Consider the following 19,067-nt stretch of genomic DNA (forward strand, 5'->3'; position numbering starts at 1 on the left):
GGAGCGGGGGGGCGGTGGGGAGTTTGGGGTTGGTGGGGAGTGTGGGGTTGGGGGAGTTTTGAGTTGGTGGGGGGGTTGGATGTTGGTGGGGAGTGGGAGGGAGGTTGATGAGGAGCAGGGGGATTGGTGGGGAGCAGGGGGGTTGGGGAGTTGGGGGTTGGGGAGTTGGGGGTGGGTGGGGAGTTGGGGGTTGAGGAGTTGGGGGTAGGGTGGGGAGTTGGGGGTTGGGTGGGGGGGAGTGGGGGGGTCACAGTATTCTGCGCCTCTTCCCTCAGAAACCAAGTAGTATTGGTCCCAGTGGCTTTCCTTACAGCTTAAAAAATTAAAAGTACGTCCCAATGAAGACCCGACATTCACCCCGGCCCCTTCTCCTTACATTGCTTTCTATGTTTGGAGCACACTGAGGCATCGATGCCCAACAGGTCACCCTGACGTAAGGTCGTTGCATACACACCAGGTTCGGACAAGGCCTAAAGGTAAACCCACCATCACGTGTGAGGACCACCTGGAGATCCATGCCCGAGATCGTGCTCTGAAACCCCCGGAGATTTTCAGGAGCATTATTTTTAATTTTTTAAGTTGTAAGGAAAGCCACTGGGACCAACTCTACTTGGTTTCTGGGGGAGGAGGCGCAGAATACTGCGCCCCCCACCTCCCGCTCCCCACCCTACCCCCAACTCCCCACCAACCCCCAACTCCCCAACCCCCAACTCCCCAATCCCCAACTCCCCACCAACCCCCAACTCCCCACCAACCCCCAACTTCCCAACTCCCAACTCTCCAACCCCCAACTCCCCAACCCCCAACTCCCCACCCTACCCCAACTCCCCAACCCCCAACTCCCCACCAACCCCCAACTCCCCAATCCCCAACTCCCCACCCTACCCCCAACTCCCCAACCCCCAACTCCCCACCAGCCTCCAACTCCCCAACCCCCAACTCCCCACCCTACCCCAACTCCCCAACCCCCAACTCCCCACCAACCCCCAACTCCCCAATCCCCAACTCCCCACCCTACCCCAACTCCCCAATCCCCAACTCCCCAATCCCCAACTCCCCACCCTACCCCCAACTCCCCAACCCCCAACTCCCCACCAGCCTCCAACTCCCCAACCCCCAACTCCCCACCCTACCCCAACTCCCCAACCCCCAACTCCCCATCCTACCCCCAACTCCCTAACCCCCAACTCCCCAATCCCCAACTCCCCACCCTACCCCCAACTCCCCAACCCCCAACTCCCCACCAGCCTCCAACTCCCCAACCCCCAACTCCCCACCAACCCCCAACTCCCCAACCCCCAACTCCCCACCAACCCCCAACTCCCCAATCCCCAACTCCCCACCCTACCCCAACTCCCCAATCCCCAACTCCCCAACCCCCAACTCCCCACCCTACCCCAACTCCCCAATCCCCAACTCCCCACCAACCCCCAACTCCCCAACCCCCAACTCCCCAACCCCCAACTCCCCAATCCCCATCCTACCCCCAACTCCCCAACCCCCAACTCCCCATCCTACCCCCAACTCCCCAACCCCCAACTCCCCACCAGCCTCCAACTCCTCAACCCCCAACTCCCCACCCTACCCCAACTCCCCAACCCCCAACTCCACAACCCCCAACTCCCCATCCTACCCCCAACTCCCCAACCCCCAACTCCCCAATCCCAACTCCCCACCAACCCCCAACTCCCCAACCCCCAACTCCCCAACCCCCAACTCCCCAATCCCCAACTCCCCACCCTACCCCCAACTCCCGAACCCCCAACTCCCCATCCTACCCCCAACTCCCCAACCCCCAACTCCCCAATCCCCATCCTACCCCCAACTCCCCAACCCCCAACTCCCCATCCTACCCCCAACTCCCCAACCCCCAACTCCCCAATCCCAACTCCCCACCAACCCCCAACTCCCCAACCCCCAACTCCCCAACCCCCAACTCCCCAATCCCCAACTCCCCACCCTACCCCCAACTCCCGAACCCCCAACTCCCCATCCTACCCCCAACTCCCCAACCCCCAACTCCCCACCAGCCTCCAACTCCCCAACCCCCAACTCCCAACCCCCAACTCCCCAACCCCCAACTCCCCATCCTACCCCCAACTCCCCAACCCACAACTCCCCAATCCCCAACTCCCCACCAACCCCCAACTCCCCAACCCCCAACTCCCCAATCCCCAACTCCCCACCCTACCCCCAACTCCCGAACCCCCAACTCCCCATCCTACCCCCAACTCCCCACCCCCAACTCCCCACCAGCCTCCAACTCCCCAACCCCCAACTCCCAACCCTACCCCAACTCCCCAACCCCCAACTCCCCAATTCCAACTCCCCACCAACCCCCAACTCCCCAACCCACAACTCCCCAATCCCCAACTCCCCACCAACCCCCAACTCCCCAACCCCCAACTCCCCAATCCCCAACTCCCCACCCTACCCCCAACTCCCGAACCCCCAACTCCCCATCCTACCCCCAACTCCCCACCCCCAACTCCCCACCAGCCTCCAACTCCCCAACCCCCAACTCCCCACCCTACCCCAATCCCCAACCCCCAACTCCCCATCCAACCCCCAACTCCCCAACCCCCAACTCCCCACCCTACCCCAATCCCCAACCCCCAACTCCCCATCCAACCCCCAACTCCCCAACCCCCAACTCCCCAACCCCCAACTCCCCAATCTCCAACTCCCCACCCTACCCCCAACTCCCCAACCCCCAACTCCCCACCAGCCTCCAACTCCCCAACCCCCAACTCCCCACCCTACCCCAACTCCCCAACCCACAACTCCCCAACCCACAACTCCCCACCAACCCCCAACTCCCCAATTCCCTACTCCCCACCAACCCCCAACTCCCCTACCCCCAACTCCCCAATCCCCAACTCCCCACCCTACCCCCAACTCCCCAACCCCCAACTCCCCATCCTACCCCCAACTCCCCAACCCCCAACTCCCCACCCTACCCCAACTCCCCAACCCCCAACTCCCCATCCTACCCCCAACTCCCCAACCCCCAACTCCCCAACCCCCAACTCCCCAACCCCCAACTCCCTATCCTACCCCCAACTCCCCAACCCCCAACTCCCCATCCTACCCCCAACTCCCCAACCCCCAACTCCCCAACCCCCAACTCCCCATCCTACCCCCAACTCCCCAATCCCAACTCCCCACCAACCCCCAACTCCCCAACCCACAACTCCCCACCAACCCCCAACTCCCCAATCCCCTACTCCCCACCCTACCCCAACTCCCCAACCCCCAACTCCCCACCAACCCCCAACTTCCCAACCCCCAACTCCCCACCAACCCCCAACTCCCCACCAACCCCCCAAATCCCCACCCTCCATTGCTCCCCACCAACTCCCCTCCCAACAACAACCCCCACTCTCCACCAAACCCCTGTTCCTCACCAAACCCCCCACACACTCCCCACTCCCCTTCAGCACTAAGTGTATCTGGGGCCCAGCGTGGTTTCGTCAGGATCATGGTGTGACGGCCAGCGATTTTCAGGACATGTGTTTACATAAGAGTAACCCGACTTTTTTGTTCGACAAGTAAAGACTTGGATAAAGGGACGATAAACTTTCAGAACTACACCCCCAGGAAGAGCCAGTACCTTCAGGAGAGGAGAGGGAAGAGAAATGGAGATGGGCAAATAATATGTTTCACATTTTAAAACATTTTCTTTAAAGAAAAACGTATTTCGTTTTTATAGCGATTTCTCCTAATTTTGGACTACTTTGTCTCACTCCATAGCCTATCAGTAAAACCAGTCCACCCAAAATTGATCAACATTTAATTGGTCAATTGGCTGCACTTTAGGAAGGATGTGAAGGCCTTAGAGAGGGTGCAGAAAAGATTTACGAGAATGGTTCCGGGGACGAGGGACTTGAGTTAGGTGGACAGACTGGAGAAGCTGGGGTTGTTCCCCTTGGGGCTGAGAAGGTCGAGAGGAAATTTGATAGAAAAATCATGAGGGGTCTAGATAGAGAGAAACTGTTCCCTTTGGCAGAGGGTCGAGAACCAGAGGGCACAGATTTAAGGTGATTGGCAAAAGAACCAAAGGCGACATGACGACATTTTTTTTTAACGCAGCGAGTGGTTAGGATCTGGAATGCACGGCCTGAAAGGGTGGTGGAGGCAGACTCAATCGTGGCTTTCAAAAGGGAGTTGGATAAGTACCTGAAGGAAAAAAAAATGGCAGGGCTACGGGGAAAGGGCGGGGGAGTGGGACTGGCTGAAGTGCTCTTGTAGAGAGCCGGCACGGGCTCGACGGGCCGAATGGCCTCCTTCTGTGCTGTAACCGTTCTATGATTCTAACTGAGCTATTTGAAGTCTCCACTGTTTTAGACGACGTATTGTTCTTCAATTATTTTTTCTTTCTTGTTGCTCCTCCTCACCTGAAAGCATTCTGTTCCTTATCTTCGTTTGTCTTATTCTGGCAGAGTGAATCCCATCCATCAAGACAACTTCCATTATCAGGAACACTCCAATTGCCAGGGGCAACTTCATCTTTCAAACAGAGGAGTGTGATTGACTGAGAAACTGAGACACACCGCTGTCGAGAAAAAAGGAAGAACATTTAGCAACACAAACACTGGAGCAGCATCTATCATTCTTCATTCCTGCCGCTGATTCTTGTGGGCGTTACTGTCTGGAAACATTAACGGTGGGAGGACAACAAGAGGCATACAAAGGAAGGAGATCACAGTTCCACAATGTGATGGATTGGCAGGTATAACAAGAGCTGATACAACCCACCCTTTTAACAATTATTCTCGGGATGTGGCCGTCGCCAGCAAGGCCGGCATTTATTGCCCATCCCCAATTGCTCTCGAGAAGGTGGTGGTGAGCCGCCTTCTTGAACCGCTGCAGTCCCATGTGGTGAAGGTATTCTTTGCATTTATTTTGAATCTTTGGAATTCTCTGCCCCAGAGAGCTGTGGAGGCTGGGTCATTGAATATATTTAAGGTGGAGATGGACAGACTTTTGAATGATAAGGGAGTCAAGGGTTATGGGGAGCAGGCAGGGAAGTGCAGTTGAGGCCAAGATCAGATCAGCCATGATCTTATTAAATGGCGGAGCAGGCTCGAGGGGCCAAATGGCCTACTCCTGCTCCTATTTCTTATGTTCTTATGATACAACTGCTTGCTAGGCCACTTCAGAGGAGAATTAAGAGTCAATTACATTGGTGTGGGACCAGAGTTACATACAAGGGCAGCAAGTTTCCTTCCCTAAAGGACACTAGTGAACCAGTTGGGTTTATTATCAATCAAACAGCTTCATGGTCATTTTTACTTGTACCAACTTTTCCTTAATTTCCAGATTTTTAAAACTGATTTCAAATTCTCAAAATGCCATGGTGGGATTTGAACTCGCATTCTCTGAATTACTAGTCCAGTAATATGACCTGTGCAGAGACAAGGCAGTAAAGAGTATACTGAAGAGGTGACTCATAGAACAATATAGCACAGAAGGTGGTCATTCATCCCATCGTGCTTATGCTGGCTCTTTGAAAGATCTCGGGGGGGGCGGGAGGAGTTGTGGGGCCGGAGGGGGCAAGGCCATGAAGGGATTTGAAAATAAGGATAAGAATTTTAGGTGTTGCTCGACCGGGAATCAGTGGTTAGTGAGCACAGGGCTGATGGTTGAGCGGGACTTGGTGCCAGTTTACCAGGCAGCCGAGTTTTGGATGAGCTCAAGTTTACTGAGAGTGCAAGGTGGGAGGCCGGCCAGGAGAGCGTTGGAATAGTCAAGCTATACTTGCTGAATTTTGGCCAGTTTTCTTTGTGGTGGTTCATTATCCACCAAGTATTGTGCTGACCATCCCCAAGTTGATTGAACATTTGTGTTTTCAGTCTGGCAGAGATCCCATCGATCTGAGCAGGGTATGGATCAAGAACCAAGGACCAAGGCACTTGACAATTGCCAATCTCCAGACCCGTTCGCTCAGCCTGCAGTCAGTGATTGTGATGGGAAGTTTATCTATCCAGTGATGTTGATTCAGATGAAACTCCGGCTGCACGTCCCGACAATAGTGAACCTTGGAAGCAACTTCAAAGGCAAAGCTCTCGTGTGACATTTCCTTTTCCCACACTTTTTAATCTTACTGCCTTTCTGAAAAGGATTGCCAAATCAGTGCTAATGGATGCCAGGTTTAAAAGTTCTGTGTTGTGGTTTAATCTGTAACCTTTGAACTAGATTAATGCTGTCCAGACATAATTTCCTTTGAAAGGATATTGTTACCGTGCTAAGATGTATTTGCAAAACACTTTGCTCCTTTTTTGCACATGAGGTGCATAATAACAGTGAGGGGATTGAACTGATGGTGTCTACCATTTTGTGAAATATTAAATTGAGAAGCTCAGATGAAGGCCTGTGGTGTGGAGTGTCACTAATGTTGCCAACTCTGGTTGGAGGTATTCCTGGAGATGTCATCACATGACCTCCCAATCCTAACCACCTCGCCTTCCTCCCCCACACTCCCGCCATTGGTTGCTCGACAGATCCATCCTTGACGGGCATGCTTGATTGGCAGCCCATCCATCGCCTTCAACATTCACTCCCTCCACCACCGGCGCCCCCTGGCTGCAGTGTGTACCATCTACAAGATGCACTGCAGCAACTCGCCAAGGCTTCTTCGGCAGCACCTCCCAAACCCGCGACCTCAACCACCGAGAGGGACAAGGGCAGCAGGCGCATGGGAACACCACCACCTCCACGTTTCCCTCCAAGTCACACACCATCCTGACTTGGAAATATATCAGCCGTTACTTCATCGTCGCTGGGACAAAATCCTGGAACTCCCTCCCTAACAGCACTGTGGGAGCACCTTCACCACACGGACTGCAGCGGTTCAAGAAGGCGGCTCACCACCACCTTCTCGAGGGCAATTAGCATTTGGACAATAAATGCTGGCCTTGCCAGTGATGCCACATCCTAGGAACAAATTTTTTTAAAATCCTCACAGTGCCCTGCCTTCCCTTGTCCAATTGGAAAGCAAATAAACTCCATTACCTGACTGGATGATTTTTGACCCTCAGTCATACAGCCTTTTACTCCCATCTCAGATATTTTTATGACTAATAACCAAAGTGTTCAAAGAATTTATTTAACAAAAAACATTATTTATTGCTCCCTCCGTATAATTTTTCTCCCGCGTGTTGGTCCCAGCAGTGTATTGGAGATTAATCTTCAATTCCTGGAGACCCCAGGCCAATCCTGGAGGGTTGGCAACCCAAAACAAAGTTAAAAAGAATAAGATGGAGAACGGGATAAAATCTGGAAGCAGCGATGCTGAACTTGGGGTTCAGCAGCCGATAGCTTGTGAGGAACAAGCGAGGAATGTTCAGGTAAGTAATGACTATGGTAGCATCACTCGAAGACAAGCAAGACTGTAAATGGAACAGAATGAAGTAATCTTTCACTTCAAAAAGAAAGAAAGACGTGCTTTTCTATAGCGCCTTTCACGACCACTGGACGTCTTAAAAGCAATTTACAACCAAGAGGAGGATGGGAAAAGTGAGGGCAGATAAGGAGTCCCATAGTTTTTGAGGAAAGCATCGAGGCATTGGATTGTACAGGAGCAGAAAGGACCATTGCTGTCCATCTGGCAGATCCCAGTGCCTGGGAAATATCTCACACACCCTCCCATTAAATCTTTCTCCACGTTCTTCTCCAACTCTGTCTTGAATTTGCTCCCAGTCCTTCCCCCACCTCTCCCCCTCCAATGGACTCTTTGGCTAGTCCATCCATACACCACCCTCGATGTAAAGTAGTTAAATCCTGTCACCCATCCTCTTCTCAGTTTAAGGCTCGGTCCTTGGGCTGCAGAAACTGTGACTCTGTTATACCTACTTGGGGGGGGGGGGGGGTAGAAATTTGCTTTGCACACAAAACGGGCAGTATCCTATCGGTAATACCACCCGACGTCAATGGAACTGAACATCGAGCAGAGCCCTCCTGAAAACTCCGCAATCAGTTGATGATTCTCCCTTTAAGACCGTCACACACCCCTCGCATGTCTGTGGCGAATTTGAAGCCACATCTCAGAGACATTCCAGTGCATTATGCAACCAGCCCCACTTCCTGGCTTTCTGTTTTACTCCGTAAATCTCGAAGATGCTTAAACGGTAAAATCCGAGAAAACCCAGGAAGACATGAGGTCGGCGGCGGAGTTGTGCGGGGAATCATCAAGTTCAGAGAACTTAGTACAAACTTATGACTCTGTATGATCTTTTCAAATTTGTTTTTAATTGTTAAAGCTATACTTTCCTTTCAAACCTTTGACGGAAATAGCACCAGCCAAAATCAGGAATGCATGTTGTGATAGGGAAGCTTTGCCTTAAATTGTGTTTAATTCTAACCTCAAAATATGGCTTAATTATAATTTTTTTTACTAAAAATAATAAATCTGTACTCATTTTCATGTAAAATGAACTTGCATTTATATAGCGCCTTTCACAACCTCAGGACGTCCCATAGCGTTTTGCAGCCAATGAAGTACTTTGGCAGTGTGGTCATTGTCGTAATGTGGGATATAAATCCATGAATGAACGAACTTGGAAAATTCGAATCCTTTCAAGCGACAAATGGATCTAGAACTGTTACTTCATAAGATTGACCAAAATATTTTGTCAGCTGTGGCTCAGTGGGTCACACTCTTGCCTCTGAGTCAGAAGGTTGTGGGTTCAAGCCCCACTCCAGGGAACTGAAGTGTCATCACTGTTGTACTGTGGGAAACACGGCAGCCCATTTGCGCACAGCAAGCTCCCACAAACAGCAATGTGATAATGACCAGATCATTTGTTTCAGTGATGTTGGTTGAGGGATAAATATTGGCCAGGATGGCAGAGAGAACTCCCCTGCTCTTCTTTGAAATAGTACCATTACATTGACCTGAGAGAGCAGACGGGGTCTTGGTTCATGCGAAAGACGGCACCTCTGACAGTGCTGCACTGCACTGGAGTGGAGTGACAGCCTAGATTTTTTTTTGTGCTCAAGTCTCTGGAGTGGAAATTGAACCCACAACCTTCTGACTCAGAGGCGAGAGTGCTTCGCACTGAGCCACGGAGAGAAAAGAAAATCTGTCACGGTGTAAAACTAACTGCCGATTCGCGATGGCCTGCTTTGTGCTTTCACAGGAGACGATATCTTCCCCCTCCCCCAAGTGTCTTTTCCACTCAGTTGCCGTTGTCGAGAATAAATCAGTCCGATATATACATACACAGAGATACTTTTTCATTATTACAACGTTTGTCACATTTGATGCTTATTGCAGGCAATATTTCATCCATTCTTTTATTTGGATGATCATTCCCAGGCAGAGTGATCTTCATTTAATTTAGCCATCTTCCCCCAGCACACACTTAAATGACTGATTAATTCTCCCACTGTCACTTTTACAAACACCAATCTGTTAATTGAATCAAGAAGCTAAATATCGAGCGAGTTTAACTCCTCGTTTTTCATATTTGCTGGAGACTTGCTCGAGCCAGTTTATGGCTGATGTCCCATTGAGATCACAGCCAGTCCAGATTATAAAGGGCTGAGCGGATTGCACAGCAAGATCCCACAAACACGCGAGGATGCGTCAAGGTGGCTGTTGTAGTGGGAGCAAGTGGTTTGAGCACCTGATCATTTTCGATCTGAAGCAGGAACCAGATCATCTGTTTTTAGTGATGTTGGTTGAGGGATAAATATTGGCCCAGGACACTGGGGATAACTCCCCTGCTCTTCTTCGAAATAGTGCCACGGGATCTTTTATCTCCACCTGAGAGAGCAGACGGGGCCTCGGTTTAACGTCTCATCTGAAAGACTGCACCTCCGACAGTGCAGCGCTCCCCTCAGCACTGCACTGGAGTGTCAGCCTCGATCATTGTGCTCAAGTCTCTGGAGTGGGACTTGAACCCATGAGTTTGAGATCCGTCTGTGGGAATCTGAATGCAAGTGAGGAGCGGGGAGGGGTTCCCACAGCAGATGTTTCAAGGGTCAGTCCGACCACGCCATCCTCCACCAATGCCTCTCCTCCGTTGTCCAGCTCAGTGAGACGGCCTTCGCCTGGCTCCATTCCTACCTGTCCAATTGTAGCCGGAACATCCCCTGCAATGGCTTCTCTCCCTGCCCTCGCACCGTTACCTGTGGAGTCCCCCATGGATCTATCCCTGCCCCCCCCCCTTCCTCTTCCTCATCTACATGCTGCCCATCATCTGAAAACAGGTGTCGGATTCCACATGTGAGTGGACGACCCCCAGCTCTACCCCACCACCAACTCTCTCTCTCAATGCCTCCACTACCTTGTGGTTAGCCTGTTTGTCAGACATCCAGCAACGGATGAGCAGCCATTTCCTCCAGTTAAACATTGGGAAGACCAAAGTCATCGTTTTTGGAGCCCTGCCACAAACTCGGTACTCTGCCTCCGATTCCATCCACCTTCCCTGGCCACTGTCTCAGGCTGAACTAGTCAGTTCATAATCTCAACCTCCTATTTCACCCCGAGCTGACCTGCTGAACCCATCTCCTCGCCATCACAAAAAGCGCCTACTTCCATTTACAGACATAAGAATTAGGAGCAGGAGTAGGCCATTCGGCCCCTCGAATCTGCTCCGCCATTCAGTGAGATCATGGCTGATCATCGACCTCAACTCCACTTTCCTTCACTATCCCCATATCCCTTGATTTCCTTAATATCCAAAAATCTATCGATCTCCACCTTGAATATACTCAAAGGCTGAGTCTCCACATTCCCCTGGGGTAGCGAATTCCAAAGATTCACCACCCCTCAAAGTGAAGAAATTTCTCCTCATCTCAGTCCTAAATGTCTGACCCCTTATTCTGAGACTGTGACCCCAGGTTCTAGACTCCCCAGCCCGGGGAAACAGCCTCCCTGTATCTACCCTGTCAAGCCCTGTAAGAATTTTGTATGTTTCAATGAGATCACCTCTCATTCTTCTAAATATCAATCAATCTCTCCTCATAAGGCAATCTCAGGAACCAGTCTGGTGAACCTTCGTTGCACTCCCTCTGTGGCAAGTATATCCTTCCTTGGTTAAGGAGACCAAAACTGTGCACAATACTCCAGGTGTGGTCTCACCGGGGCCCTATATAATTGCAGTAATACGTCTTTACTCTTATACTTAAATCCTCTTGTAATAAAGGCCAACATACCATTTGCTTTCTTAATTACTTGTTGTACCTGCATGTTAACTTTCAGTGATTTGTGTACAAGGACACCCAGGTCCCTTTGAACAGCAACATTTCCCAATCTCTCACCGTTTAACAAAGACTCTGCTTTTCTATTTTTCTCCAGCAAAGTGGATCACTTCACATTTACCCGCACTATATTCCACGTGCCGTGTTCTTGCCACTTATGCAACATCAGCTATCTCCGATCCCTGCCTCAGCCGACCTACTGCTGAAACCCATATCCATGCCTTGGTCAGCTCCCCACTCGCCCATTCCAATGATCCCTGGCAGGGGTTCCCATCCTCCGCCCACCATCAACCTCAACCTCAGCTCATCCAGAGTGCTGCTGTCTGCATCCTCAGCTGCTCCGAGTCCCACTCAGCCACCAGCCCTCAGGCGAGCCTGTGTCCTGCAGCGCACCGTGTAAACATTCTTCCATGTAAAGACAAGCTGCTGTTATTACATTCTGCCCTGTTTACTTATTCTCCCTTTCTTGTACCATCGCTGGCGGCACTGACCCCAGCCACAGTGCAGCGATGTAAATGAGGTGAAAATGCTCCCTCTAGCGGAGCCTCAGCCCCACTTTAGGCAGTGCTTTCCCAAAGAAAGAGAGGCTTGCAGTTATCATTGTCCATCATAGGCAGTCCCTCAGAATCGAGGAAGACTTGCTTCCACTCTTAAAATGAGTCCTTAGGTGGCTGAACGTGTCCAATATGAGAGCAACAGGTGGGACAGATAGTCGCTGAGGGAAGGGGTGGGTGGGACAGGTTTGCTGCACGCTCCTTCCGCTGCCTGCACTTGATTTCTGCATGCTCTCGGTGATGAGACTCGAAGTGCTCAGCGCCCTCCCGGATGCACTTCCTCCACTTAAGGCAGTCTTTGGCCAGGGACGATTATATAGCGCCTTTCACAACTACCAGACGTCCCAAAGCACTTTACAGCCAATGAAGTACTTTTTTGAAGTGTAGTCACTGTTGTAATGTGGGAAACGGGACAGCCAACATGTGCAAAGAAAGCTCCCATAAACAGCAATGTGATAATGACCAGATATTCTGTATTCGTGATGTTGATTGAGGGATAAATATTGGCCAGGACACCAGGGATAACTCCCACTGCTCTTCTTCGAAATAGTGCTGGGAGATCTTTTACAGCCACCTGAGGGAGCAGACGGGGCCTCGGTTTAACATCTCATCCTGAAAGACGGCACCTCCGACAGTGAGCACTCCCTCGGCTCGGCACTGCACTGGGAGTGTCAGCCTAGATGTATGTGCTCAAGTCCCTGGAGTGGGACTTGAACCCACAACCGTCTGACTCAGAAGTGAGTGTGCTGCCCACTAAACCACAACTCCTCTTGTGGTTGCAGTGTCACAGACGTCAAATGCAAATGGCCGTCTTGATGTTTAGCGGTGGGAAACTTGACAACAAGGTGACTTTCAGATTGCCGGCTTTTCTGGACGTTTTCTGCACGTTCCCCAATATCCGGGAAAGTCCACAGTCTGGAGGTGAAAATCGCTTGGCACGGGTGAAGTTACTTCTCAGTCGCTACATGGTGCTGGGAAATTGACTCTGCAATGTAAATGGGGGTTGTTCTGTGCTCCTGGGAGCCCCAGTACACTGCAGGGCCACTTGAAGTAGATGTGCTTCTGTAAGCTGTCAGCTGTGGCTCAGTGGTTAGCACTCTCGCCTCTGAGTCAGTGAAAGTCCTAGGTTCAAATCCCACTGCAGAGATCAAGAACAAAATCCAGGCTGGCACTCCAAGCACAGTGTTGCACTGCCGGAGGTGCTGTCTCCCGGATGAGACGCTAAACCAACCAACTATTTCGAAGAAGAGCAGGCGAGTTCTCCCTGGTGTCCGGGCCAATATTTAACCGACATCAATAAAAAACAGATTATCTGGACATTATCATATTGCTGTGTGCAAATTGCCTGCCACGTTTCCCACATTACAGCGGTGATTACACTTCAAAAAGTTCTTTATTGGCTGTAAAACATTTTGGGATGCCCTGAGGCGCGATACGAAATGCAAGTCTTTCTCCTGAGAGTTCACTGATGCAGTATTAAACTCTTTGGCTGGAAGCATTGTTCTATATATCTGTGGGGCAGCACAAAATATCCTTTAATCTCTGGTTCCACTTGACACTTGTTATTTTTGCACTCAATCCTCTGGTTCTGTGCTCTCTTTTCAAGTTAAATATCCCGCTCACATCTACATTATCTCTGCCTTGCAGCATTTCTGATTACAGTGGTTTGCTTTGGAACGGAAGGATGCAGGATAAGATATCCACAAGCAGCATAACACTGGAATACACACCATCACAGTGACGCCCAGGCTCTCACGCTGTTGGTGTTACCTGTGGCTCAGTGGGCTGCACTCTCTCGCCCCTGAGTCAGAAGGTCATGGATTCAAGTCCCACTCCAGAGACTTGAGCACAAAAAATCTAGGCTGACACTCCAGTGCAATACTGAGGGAGTGCTGCACTGTCGGAGGTGCCGTCTTTTGGATGAGATGTTCAATCATCTGCCCTCTCAGATGGATGTAAAAGATCCCATGGCACTTTTGAAGAAGAGCACGGGAGTTATCCCCGGTGTCCTGGGGCCAATATCTATTCCCTCAATCAACATCACTAAAACAGATTATCTGGTCATTATCACATTGCTGTTTGTGGGAGCTTGCTGTGCGCAATTTGACTGCCGCGTTTCCCACATTTCAGCAGTGACTACACTCCAAAAGTACTTCATTGGCTGGAAAGTGATTTTGAGATGTCTGGTGGTCGTGAAAGGCGCTATATAAATGTAAGTCTTCCTTTTTAGTATCCCCAGTACTCCGTTAATGGATTGCGTTTGTGCAGACAGTTCGGTTCAACTAAATAGTTTAGGGAGGATCAGGGGTGTCAAAATCTCAAGCTGCGGTGAAGCCAGAACCCACGTTACCACTTGAAGTCGAACTGACTTTTTCAATATTAAATTTCACGCATGAGTGAAGCTGTGAATGGGCTGGGCACCCAAAAACACATTAGGGGGAACGTTAGCCAGAATTAGGTTAGATGTTAGGAGGTGGTCCTTTCCAATGTTCCCTTTAAGCCGCGCAGCTGGCCAGTCCACCAGGAAATCCACACATTAGGCTTCTCAATACAAAAACTGTGCATGTGTGGTATTTTGAATGGGCCGCTCAGCATCTTAAAGGGGCCATGAGGCACCAAAAAAGATTACAGGGAATTTTGGTCCTTTCTCCAGAGAATAGTGTCCTGGGAGGACAGACGCACCAGTGTTAGCGTCCTCGAACAGGCCAACATCCCCAAGATCGAAGCACTGACCACGCTCGCTCAGCTCCGTTGGGCGGGCCACATTGTCTGCATGCCTGACATAAGACTCCCAAAGCAAATGTTCTACTCGGCAAGTGAGCCCCACGTGGGCAGAGGAAACGTTTCAACGACACTCTCAAAGCCTCCTTGATAAAGTACAATATCCCCACCGGCACCTGGGAGTCCCTGGCCAAAGACTGCCCTAAGTGGAGGAAGAGTATCCGGGAGGGCGCTGAGCACCTCGAGTCTCGTCGCTGAGTGCATGCAGAAAATAAGCGCAGGCAGTTCAACCACTGTCTGTCCCACCTGTGACAGAGACTGTAATTCCTGTACTGGACTGTACAGTCACCTGAGAACTTACTTTTAGAGTGGAAGCAAGTCTTCCTCGATTTCAAGGAACTGCCTATGATGATGAGTGAACATGTGGAATCATTGCAAGGCTGTTATCTTCTGATTCCAGATGGCGATTATAAACCATTCAATGAAATTATCACCTTGTAATGCCTCCCAGTAGACCAATTGCCTTTCCCAGTTACTTATTAACCAATGCGTGACACGTTTAAGAAATAAGTCACTTATATCTATTATTTCTAGGGCTGGATATCCATCTGGGGCAGTAGTGCCACTGGAGGCTGGTTTCATTGAATCATAGAATGGTTACAGCACGGATGAAGGCCATTTGGCCCGTCGAGCCCGTTCCGACCTTCTGCCAGTCCCACTGCCCTTCCCTCTCCCCGAAGCCCTGCAATTTTTTTCCCTTCAGGTATTTATCCAACTCCCTTTTGAAAGATAAAATTGAGTCTGCCTCCACCACCCTTTCAGGCCGTGCATTCCCGATCCTAGCCACTCGCTGCATAAAAAGGTTTTTCTTACGTTGTCTTTGGTTCTTTTGCCAATCCCCTTAAATCTGTGTCATAGAAACATAGAAACATAGAAAATAGGTGCAGGAGTAGGCCATTCGGCCCTTCGAGCCTGCACAGCCATTCAATGAGTTCATGGCTGAACATGCAACTTCAGTACCCCATTCCTGCTTTCTCGCCATACCCCTTGATCCCCCTAGTAGTAAGGACTACATCTAACTCCTTTTTGAATATATTTAGTGAATTGGCCTCAACAACTTTCTGTGGTAGAGAATTCCACAGGTTCACCACTCTCTGGGTGAAGATGTTTCTCCTCATCTCAGTCCTAAATGGCTTACCCCTTATCCTTAGATTGTGACCCCTGGTTCTGGACTTCCCCAACATTAATAAGAATATAAGAACATAAGAATTAGGAACAGGAGTAGGCCATCTAGCCCCTCGAGCCTGCTCCGCCATTCAACAAGATCATGGCTGATCTGGCCGTGGACTCAGCTCCACTTACCTGCCCGCTCTCCATAACCCTTAATTCCCTTATTGGTTAAAAATCTATCTATCTGTGATTTGAATATATTCAATGAGCTAGCCTCAACTGCTTCCTTGGGCAGAGAATTCCACAGATTCACAACCCTCTGGGAGAAGAAATTCCTTCTCAACTCGGTTTTAAATTGGCTCCCCCGTATTTTGAGGCTGTGCCCCCTAGTTCTAGTCTCCCCGACCAGTGGAAACAACCTCTCTGCCTCTATCCTGTCTATCACCTTCATTATTTTAAATGTTTCTATAAGATCACCCCTCATCCTTCTGAACTCCAACGAGTAAAGACCCAGTCTACTCAATCTACATCATAAGGTAACCCCCTCACCTCCGGAATCAGCCTAGTGAATCGTCTCTGTACCCCTTCCAAAGCTAGTATATCCTTCCTTACGGCCTCACCAATACCCTGTACAGTTGCAGCAGGACCTCCCTGCTTTTGTACTCCATCCCTCTCGCAATGAAGGCCAACATTCAATTCGCCTTCCTGATTACCTGCTGCACCTGCAAACTAACTTTTTGGGATTTATGCACATGCACCCCCAGGTCCCTCTGCACCGCAGCATGTTGTAATTTCTCCCCATTCAAATAATATTTCCTTTTACTGTTTTTTTTTCCAAGGTGGATGACCTCACATTTTCCGACATTGTATTCTATCTGCCAAACCTTAGCCCATTCGCTTAACCTATCTAAATTTCTTTGCAGCCTCTCTGTGTCCTCTACACAACCCGTTTTCCCACTAATCTTTGTGTCATCTGCAAATTTTGTTACACTGCACTCTGTCCCCTCTTCCAGGTCATCTATGTATATTGTAAACAGTTGTGGTCCCAGCACTGATCCCTGTGGCACACCACTAACCACCGATTTCCAACCCAAAAAGGACCCATTTATCCTGACTCTCTGCTTTCTGTTAGCCAGCCAATTCTCGATCCATGCTAATACATTTCCTCTGACTCCGCGTACCTTTATCTTCTGCAGTAACCTTTTGTGTGGCACCTTATCGAATGCCTTTTGGAAATCTAAATACACCACATCCATCGGTACACCTTTATCCACTATGCTCGTTATATCCTCGAAGAATTTCAGTAAATTAGTTACACATGATTTCCCCTTCATGAATCCATGTTGCATCTGCTTGATTGCACTATTCCTATCTAGATGTCCTGCTATTTCTTCCTTAATGATAGCTTCAAGCATTTTCCCCACTACAGAAATTAAACTAACCAGCCTATAGTTACCTGCCTTTTGTCTGCCCCCTTTTTTAAACAGAGACGTTACATTAGCTGCTTTCCAATCTGATGGCACCTCCCCAGAGTCCAGAGAATTTTGGTAGATTATAACGAATGCATCTGCTATAACTTCCGCCCTCTCTTTTAATACCCTGGGATGCATTTCATCAGGACCAGGGCACTTGTCTACCTTGAGTCCCATTAGCCTGTCCAGCACTACCCCCCTAGTGATAGTGAATGTCTCAAGGTCCTCCCTTCCCACATTCCCGTGACCAACAATTTTTGGCATGGTTTTTGTGTCTTCCACTGTGAAGACCGAAGCAAAATAATTGTTTAAGGTCTCAGCCATTTCCACATTTCCCATTATTAAATCCCCCTTCTCATCTTCTAAGGGACCAACATTTACTTTAGTCACTCTTTTGCGTTTTATATATCGGTAAAAGCTTTTACTATCTGTTTTTATGTTTTGCGCAAGTTTACCTTCGTAATCTATCTTTTCTTTCTTTATTGCTTTCTTAGTCATTCTTTGCTGTCGTTTAGAAATTTCCCAATCTTCTAGTTTCCCACTAACCTTGGCCACCTTATACGCATTGGTTTTTAATGTGATACTCTCCTTTATTTCCTTGGTTATCCACGGCTGGTTATCCCTTCTCTTACCGCTCTTCTTTTGCACTGGAATATATTTTGGTTGAGCACTATGAAAGAGCTCCTTAAAAGTCCTCCACTGTTCCTCAATTGTGCCACCGTTTAGTCTGTGTTCCCAGTCTACTTTAGCCAATTCTGCCCTCATCCCACTGTAGTCCCCTTTGTTGAAGCATAGTACGCTCGTTTGAGACATTACTTCCTCACCCTCAATCTGTATTACAAATTCAACCATACTGTGATCACTCATTCCGAGAGGATCTTTACTAGGAGATCGTTTATTATTCCTGTCTCATTACACAGGATCAGATCTAAGATAGCTTGCTCCCTTGTAGGTTCTGTAACATACTGTTCTAATGAACAATCTCGTATGCATTCTATGAATTCCTCCTCCAGGCTACCCCGTGCGATTTGATTTGACCAATCGATATGTAGGTTAAAATCCCCCATGATTATTGCCGTTCCTTTTTCACATGCCTCCATTATTCCCTTGATTATTGCCCGCCCCACCGTGAAGTTATTATTTGGGGGCCTATAAACTACGCCCACCAGTGACTTTTTCCCCTTACTATCTCTAATCTCCACCCACAATGATTCAACATTTTGTTCATTAGAGGCAATATCGTCTCTCACAACTGCCCTGATATCATCCTTTATTAACAGAGCTACCCCACCTCCTCTCCCTTCTTGGCTATCTTTCCGAATTGTCAGATACCCCTGTATGTTTAATTCCCAGTCTTGGCCACCCTGCAACCACGTTTCAGTAGTGGCCACCAAATCATACCCATTTGTAATCATTTGTGCCGTCAACTCATTTACTTTGTTTCGAATGCTGCTTGCGTTTAGGTAAAGTGTTTTAATACTAGTTTTTAAACCATGATTTTTAGTTTTGACCCCTCTTGCAGCCCCTTTATATTCATACATATTGTCTCTTCCTATCACCTTGTGGTTTACACTTACCCCAGTGCTAATCTGCTCTGTTGCCTCCTGCCTATTGCATTCTTTCTTGGGGTTCTGTTCATCTGAGCTCTCACCCACTCTAACTAGCTCAGAACCCTCTCCTAGGTTCCCATCCCCCTGCCAAGCTAGTTTAAAGCCCTCCCAACCGTACTATCAAAACCACCTGCGAGAACATTGGTCCCGTCTCTGTTGAGGTGTAACCTGTCCGACTTGTACAGGTCCCACCTTCCCCAGAAGCGGTCCCAATTGTTCAGGAAACTAAAGCCCTCCCTCCTACACCAACAGGAAAGTGGAGAGCACCAGTTCCAACTGTCGCAGGAGAGAGAGTGGAGAGCATCAGTTCCCACTGTCACAGGACAGAGAGT

At 49.4% G+C, this 19,067-nt stretch overlaps 1 protein-coding gene across 1 annotated transcript in view; it reads right to left on the reverse strand.

Annotated features, from left to right (window-relative positions):
• The window catches only part of matn4 (matrilin 4), an 88,697-nt gene that overhangs the window by 39,781 nt on the left and 29,849 nt on the right, over positions 1 to 19,067 (reverse strand). The window contains exon 2 of the mRNA XM_070894904.1: positions 4,398 to 4,555. Within this exon, the coding sequence (XP_070751005.1) occupies positions 4,398 to 4,509 (112 nt within the window). The 5' untranslated portion in view covers positions 4,510 to 4,555. The remainder of the gene's footprint in view (positions 1 to 4,397; positions 4,556 to 19,067) is intronic.

This window comes from Pristiophorus japonicus, chromosome 12, assembly GCF_044704955.1.
Source record: "Pristiophorus japonicus isolate sPriJap1 chromosome 12, sPriJap1.hap1, whole genome shotgun sequence".
NCBI lineage: Eukaryota > Metazoa > Chordata > Chondrichthyes > Pristiophoridae > Pristiophorus > Pristiophorus japonicus.